The 7,693-nt window shown below is 38.7% G+C and overlaps 1 protein-coding gene across 3 annotated transcripts in view; it reads right to left on the bottom strand.

The window, feature by feature from the left end:
- Positions 1 to 2,004: 2,004 nt before the first annotated feature.
- The window catches only part of PTPRG (protein tyrosine phosphatase receptor type G), a 621,190-nt gene continuing 615,501 nt past the window's right edge, over positions 2,005 to 7,693 (bottom strand). For all 3 annotated transcript variants that reach the window (XM_077822059.1, XM_077822061.1, XM_077822060.1), the window contains one exon: positions 2,005 to 7,480. In XM_077822059.1, the coding sequence (XP_077678185.1) occupies positions 7,334 to 7,480 (147 nt within the window). In that variant the 3' untranslated portion in view covers positions 2,005 to 7,333. The remainder of the gene's footprint in view (positions 7,481 to 7,693) is intronic.

Genomic DNA, 7,693 nt, shown 5'->3' with positions numbered 1-7,693 from the left:
CACACTGGAATTTGGTCAATACGCGATCCAGGAAAGATTGGTTTGTGAAGTGTCGCTTCTTAAAGCATTACAGAGTCAGAAAGACAAGACAAGCATGGACTGGCAACAGGCAGGAAACAGAAATCACGAGTGCTTTTACAGCCGGTGTTGACATCCCAGCGCAGCAAGCATTGCATGGTGCTCGATGTGGCTAAGTAAGAGGGTTAAGACACTACACACTTATCAAAATTATTTTTACATTGAAACTATTTTACCTTAATCTCATTTCAGAAGAATGGCACTATTATTTGTGACTGCTAGGAGGTGCTGGAATTTTTAAAGGCAAACCTCATTAGCTTCTTATGACAAGAAGTTGGGATTTCCTGATGCTGGCAATTAATTCAGGCTTAACATTATTAGTGGGAAGTGTTGGTAAATCACTGCTTGTGGGGCCAAAGTATTACTGTGTGTTTCCGATTTTCATAAGTTTCTGCAGACATTTTTCATACAGACCGTGAATGCAAAAACCGTAACATTCTTGCACAACACTTTCCTTTCTAATACTCCCAGCATCACCCTGGTTTTTTCACATAATCTGGTAGCACAAGATGCGCTGAGCTATAAAGGGTACAAAGGATTCCACAACACAACTGGGTCACCAGTCTAAGGCTCAATACTGAATTTGATTAGGAGATGGATAACTAGAAGAAAAGGGTCCACTTTCTCTCTCTGCACTATACGGCCAGCCCAGTGTACCTTGTATCCTGGTCTACTTTGTTTGCATGATGTGTGTGCAGATCTGGCTGTGAGTCAGGTTTCCACAACAGTGCTTCTGTCACATATTCAAACTATAACTTGTCCAGATGGGTCTCTGTTTAGCATTTGTTGTCTGTCATGTGTCTTATTCCATCTGTTCAATTTGGGATGGACTGCCTAGCCATTTTCTAGCCAAAGAGACTATATAGCATGATAGTGACTGAGATTAGCATTATGGGGCAAATGCCACAGCTGTTTCTAAAATTCCAGGCTCCAAATAGCATTGCTGAGATACAAGCCTGATCCTACATTTCAGGTCCTCTGCTATTTACTGCTTTTCACCACTCTGACATGAAACGGGGGCTTTGTGCCACCATTTCTTCTCTTACCTGTGACTTACAGTCACAAGTTGTACGTAGCTCACCAACAGATGCTGCAGCATTCTGTTGCAGCTTAGGGCAGGTGTGACCAGGTGTCAGGAGACCTGGGCTTTATTCCCAACTCTGCCGCTACTTCACAACCCCTCCGTTTTTCAGTCTCCCCCTCTCTAGACCACTGAAATACAAATGTTTGAGGTGTAAAATTCAGCAATTCAGAACCCCAGAGTCCTAAAAAGCTGTTAACTAACTGGGCTTTGAAAATGTCAGTCAGTAATTGTAGTTTATGCATGTGATTTCTCTGGATGAGAGATGTTGACATAGGAACCAGCCTGGTGCTTGCATCTGAAGCTGCCAACATAATTTTTAACCTCTGTGACAACAGAACAGCTGCAATATCTATACAGCAGGTACTAATGTACTATAATCTACAACTGCCAGTAGTGGAACTGCCGGAGATTGTCCCCAGAAGCCCAAGAGATTGCTCCACGACCATTAAAAAGGTGGCACATGCACTGAATAGATACAAGCAGCAGAGAAGAGGAAATACTGAAATGGTTGCAAAAGGTGCACAACCCCCAGCTCCACTAATGGGAACCATTGGCTACAACCGTGCGTGTGCATGTGTGATCTTAAAAACATTCCACCTACTTTTTTTATTTTAAAAAGATATTTTGAAGCCGAAACAACCATTAGCCATAAGGAAAGAGCGTAGTGCTGGGCCGGAGCTTGAAGTCCTTACACTCTGAGTCTGCCAACACATACATTAATTCACTCACATGTCCAGTCTCATTGACCTCAATAGGACTAGTCACATGAGTGAAGTTACTCAGGGGTGCAGGGATTTGCTGAATCAGGGCCCTTATTCTTTCTCACTGAAGTCAATGGAGATTTTATCTGAGTAGGGATTACAGGATCAGGGCCTTCAGCAGACGAACACTCCTTCTCTAATGAAATATACACCTAAACTTTGGTATTTTGTACAAATCTGGTAGAAATAACAAAGAAGTCTGTAAAATACATCAAAAACCATACTTTATTTTATGTATAGCAATACAATTTACATATTAAATAACACTATAATAGAATGATTTGATATAGTTTTAAACATAACAAAAAGGAGATTTTCAAGTTACAAAAAAACCAAAACCCAAAACAAACAAAAAAACCCCAAAAACCAAAAACAAAACAAAAAGCAATCAAAAAATAACTTCCCAAAACCAAACACCAATTCTACCCCCTCCCCCCGGAATGGATCAATGAGACGAACTTCTCCAATGGCTGACTAAGTCTAATTCCTATTGCACACACACTGACAATGGAATTGAAAGAAAATCCAACTTTCACAATCACTGCCCCCAAAGAAAAAACATGTGTTGAATTCTTTTTGGAATGTGATGATCGTGTTTCACTACTTCAATACACAGAAAGTATGTCTTCACATGTCCACCACAAAAAAACTATGAAGGAGTTGAAACTAGAAAAAAATTAGCTTTATATGAAAATATAAAATTCTATGATTATATACCATAGATACAAAGTTCCCAGAAGATGCTTACCCAAGCAACAAAATATTTACAGTTTTAAGGATTTCTGCTATTTCAAAATGAAGGAAAAGGAACTATGAGTAGATGTGAATGCTTAGTTTTTTAGAAACAATGGCTGCTTGCTAGTTTCAAACGTTCTAACAAAACAAACAAACAAAAAAGTCACTACCCCAAATGTTGGAGAGTTGTGACATTTTATAAAATTGACTATCTCCTCTTTTGGAGACATGCTTATTCTTAAAACTCAAGACATTTTTCTTGAAATTAATTAATTATCTTCTGTAGAAAATGCTTCCCTTTGCAAATATTTAACAAAAATACTAAAAACAGTTTAACAGCAAAGATAAAGTTGAGGCCAAATCTCTTCATTACAGTTCCTTCTCTTCCTCTCTCCATTTTGTGTGCCTTCTCCTTAGATAAGCAAAGTCAATGTAGTTTACATTGTTAGAATGGCAACAAACAGAGAAAGTGGGGGAAATAAAAGCAATGCAGTGGACTAACAATTATGCCTTTTTGCCTTCATATAAAAATTCACTGGCACCATTTGAACATAAACTTCAGAACACAGGAGTTGATGGCAGAAGAGAATGAATTTGAGAGCATGACTGCAAAATATTTTAGACTCCTACATTTTATTATTTTTTCTTTAAATTAAGATTTTTTTTTCTGAGAATTAGTAATAGGTATCTTTGGTAAAAACTGATATCTATATTTTAACTTTCAAATAAAATGCATCTGTTGAAAAAAACAGAAAAGGATGAACAACAAGGCAGTTGTGCTGTGTCATGAGAAAGGTTGTTTTTCTAGTGTTCCAACAGATCACTCTGAGGGAAGCAATTCAAGCAATCAGATATTTGAAAAAGGATTGAAACCTTGCTGATCCAGTAAATAAATCCAGTAACACAGAATGGATCCACAGGAGAGGAATAAAAGATCAGAAGCAAACACAAAGAATAAACTTTAGCCTTTTTTTTTTGTTTCCAAAAGTCATATTTAGAAACAGAAACGTTAAGGACAAATGCTGCTTCAGAACGAGAGTTCTTTAGCCCTGGGTCCTGCACACACTTGTTCAATGTGTTTAACTGGACACGTGCGAATAGTGCCACTGACTTTAACAGAACGACTCACGTGTGTAAAGTTTAACGTGTTGGTAAGTGTCTGATGGATCGGGGCTTTAGACGGAGAATGCCACTGATTTTTGGATGTTGTTAACAGAGAGCAGCTTTTGCAGAAATTCTTGGTCATTACTAAGGACTCCGTTCATAAAAGCCCTATGCTTCTCTCGCCTGGTCTCCTGGCCGAATACCCTTATAAAAGATGGGGAAATAACATTTTCTAGAAAGCGTGTGTGCACACACACCCGAAAACACACACACTCGTTTGCAATCCATTATTCCCCTTTCCCTTTAGCGCAAGTGGTGAGGACCATTGTTTACAGCCAAGCAATGCTTAAATTCCTCCTAATTTGCAGACTTGCACATCCTTCGAGAATTTCCAATGTGTGAAAGGCATCACAACTATATTGTAATAACGATTGAAATGTCATCACAATGTGTGTAGGGGCGGAGTGGTGACAGCAAAAATGTGCCAGTTTGTTGCCCTGCACGTGTGGGACTTGATTTTGGTGAGACAGACAAATGCCAGCATCTCAGCATACCTCTATGAGTAAGGATCTGTTAACATATGTTCAGTCACACGCAGCCCCAGGGAAACAGGTGCAAATCTTGTTAAGTCAGTAGAATTGCAGCTGCTTGAATGAATGAATTTGGCCCATGCACTCTTATTTCTGACCTTTGCATGGAACTCCTATCCCCACCCACCCTCTCGGACATGACATTGCCATCCTGCTGGCTATTTCACAGTTGAACATAATAGTAATACACTTCTTGATTCCCATGAGAAAAAAAAGCAAGGGAAAAGTCAAGACATCCATCACAGTTATTTCCCCATGGGTTAAGCCCTGTGTAAGTGTTTCAGGTATGGGAGAATGCTAATACAAATGCATGGGTTTCAAAAACATTCATCAACATTCAGCCCTGTTCCCATATGTCATCTGACTTTAAAAAAAAATGGCACAAATGTAAGGAACCAGCCCAAGAAGAGCGGGGCAGTGTCTCATTAAAACAGTCCACTTCCACTCTGCTACTGCCTCCCCCAAACCACACTGAAATGAAGAGTAACTTATTACTAAATGGACTGAACAAATTCAACTCTCTAAATACCTCTGTTAATCTGCAAGCCATTTTGTTCTTGCCAGGACCTGAATTATATCCCCCCCAGGAACTCAAATCTTTCAGATGTGAGCTGATCAGTCTTTCCGTGCCAAGAGCTGGAATTTCCCGGTGCAGCGGCCATTGCCAGCAATGGGTGCACTGAAGCGTCCGGCACCAGCGCAGATTGGCAAATTAACTTCGCTTGGAAGGCTCTCAGCCCCAGCCTACGCAGTGCGGACAGCAATACTTGAAATGTGCTTGAAGGATTCCTGTTTTTGAAGAGATTGGAAAGCCAATCTGAACTCTTAGCAGATTAGACTGGCTGACCCCTGAGTGCTGAGCTGCCTAATGCTAGCTATTGATGGGCGCTCCACAGCACTAGCACTGAAGGGTTATTCTGAGTCATCTTGACATTTTTTTATTCGAATCAGTTCCTTGGTGCTGGACATGGGATTTTCTGATAGAAAACACGAACGTATTATGCATCGCTGTGTGGTATCAGCAGCTATTTTGGACCGCTAGTATCAAGAGGTTAAATAAATTCAGATAAATTCAAGGTAATGACATAGTTGTTACTGTTGAAATTTTTCAAATGCTTAGAAAACTGGATGAACCAGGTCTGTCAGCATGAAGAAATCTTTCCATCATTAAAAATAAAGGGCCAGCTGCTCTGCCTGTGTAACGTAGCATAGCTGCATTCAGATCAGTGAAGCTACACTGATTTACACCAACTGAAGTTCACTTAAATGTCCTTTCGTATGAAAATGCACAGAATCACTAGTTTATCTCTAACCCACCAGAAACCCAAATTAATAATTCAACCAAAGAAGTGGGTTTGCCTGTCAGATGCTTACATCCGAGTGAGGGTGTATTGAAAACAGGAAGAAAACCCATGGTTTTACATGTGAGTGAAAAATATGCTGTAATATTTTGACAGCAAGTCCTGAAACATTACAGTGCCCTTTTTGTTTGGTTGGAATTTAAAACTAATGAAAATAAATCTCTATATAAGGGATAATGCCTTTAAATCTACACCAAACATCCAAACTGTCAAATTAACACATCCAATTTTAGAGCAAACCATACCTATTTAGCAAAGCTGTTATGGACGTGCTTAGCTTTAAGCAGTTGCTTAAGGGTTTTGCTAGATAGGGATGGACTTAAGTACTTTGCTCAACTGGGATCAAAATACACAAGATTAGGGAACCAATGAGGGATTACACCTAAGTGCTCAAGATAACAACACTGTTTAAATAACGTAATTTGGGGAAAATGTTTGATTTATGTGGGAGGGAGAATGGAATCAAGAGGTTTGTACTAAATAATTAGTTTGGCAAAAAATAAAAGCGGAAGAATGTACTTTTATAGGTAGTTATTTTTATTAGTTTGCTTCACCAGTAAATATGGATCAGTACTTTATGTTTTAGCACTAAAATATGAAAATTACACACCTGTAAAAATGGCATCTAACAGTTATGAAATTAAGAAACGCCTGTCTTCGCCATGTGACATACCATTAGGTGTGAGGTCCTGTTCAAGAAATAGTAAGGAAATTAATGTGTTTAAAAGATTGAATAGCTTAGTAATGTAAAATATTGCTACCTTCATGTGTCTGAAAACAGACCTATTTTAGATTGTAGCAGAGTTTTCATTGAATTCGCTATGATGAAAATAAAAAATAACACACTTTCCCATATGGTGGTTTTAAAATCTAAAACTGACATTTTTATTCTGAATAATTGGGGAAGCTTTGAAGCTGTAATGTCAAAATCCGTGACTGTGTCCCAGGTATGAGTTGTTCTATACGTTTTTTGAATGTAATTTTATGTGTTCCATGTGAAGCAATTCTTAGGCCTCCAAGTATACAAAAGCAGAATCTGAAACAATACAAAAGCAATTGTTTCAGCTCCATGAGGCTATTCTACCTTCACCGTAGCTAGTAATCACCTGCCACATTGTATCAAGAAAGGATGAATATTGCTTATCCACTGAACTGGAATACAGAAGACCTACAACAATTAAAATTAAAGCAATAAATATTAGGAGTCTGAAGGGGTGCAGTATTTCTTGTAGAAAGAATCTATCTGGTCTAGCATTCAAGATTTAAGATTCAAGGGTCACTGTAGTTAACAAAACTTCACTGCATTTAAACTAAAAAGTAACGTTTGCTGTCATGGAATGTCAGGGCTTGCTTTTGTAGTAGAATATTATAGGCAGTAACACTGATCATATAGTGCAAACTAGAGAAAATGGCGGTGCGCTGTGTGAAAGAAACAGAGGTGCGAATGCTCAGTAGGCTACCATTAAGACATAAAATGGCAAAAAATAAATATAAAAACTTTTATCAGTGTAAAAAAGTAATTGGGTTATTGTATAACCTAGAGTCTGGCAAAAAAGGCCTCAAAAAAGTTCACTCCGTCTTCAGAAGTTCTACAAATGAAGTGCCTTTTCAAGATTCCAATTAGACAAGAGACTCCATGCTTTCTGCAGGATCCGGTTCATCACTGACCATCACAGCGCCATTTTTGTCCAGTGTCATGGGACCATTTCCATTTTCCTTAGTGCTCACCAAGCTTAGCATTGCTTTATAAAGAAACTGGTACTGTTCCTGGAATGAAAAGGACAAATGGTTTCAATCCCCATGCTATTTAAGAGAATGCATTTCTGCTTTGCATTTTCAGTGTAGCTGGTCATGAAGAGTCATCAGAATGAACCCATTATTTTAACATGAAATGCATGGGGCCAGTAAAACCACCAATATGAGTATAATTGGTAAATGTGGTCAAGAAATTCAGTAACAGATCATGCTCAACTAATGTAC

This window comes from Eretmochelys imbricata, chromosome 7, assembly GCF_965152235.1.
Source record: "Eretmochelys imbricata isolate rEreImb1 chromosome 7, rEreImb1.hap1, whole genome shotgun sequence".
Lineage (NCBI taxonomy): Eukaryota > Metazoa > Chordata > Testudines > Cheloniidae > Eretmochelys > Eretmochelys imbricata.
The sequence above is the reverse complement of the archived record's forward strand: the minus strand, read 5'-3'. Positions and strand labels throughout refer to the sequence as shown.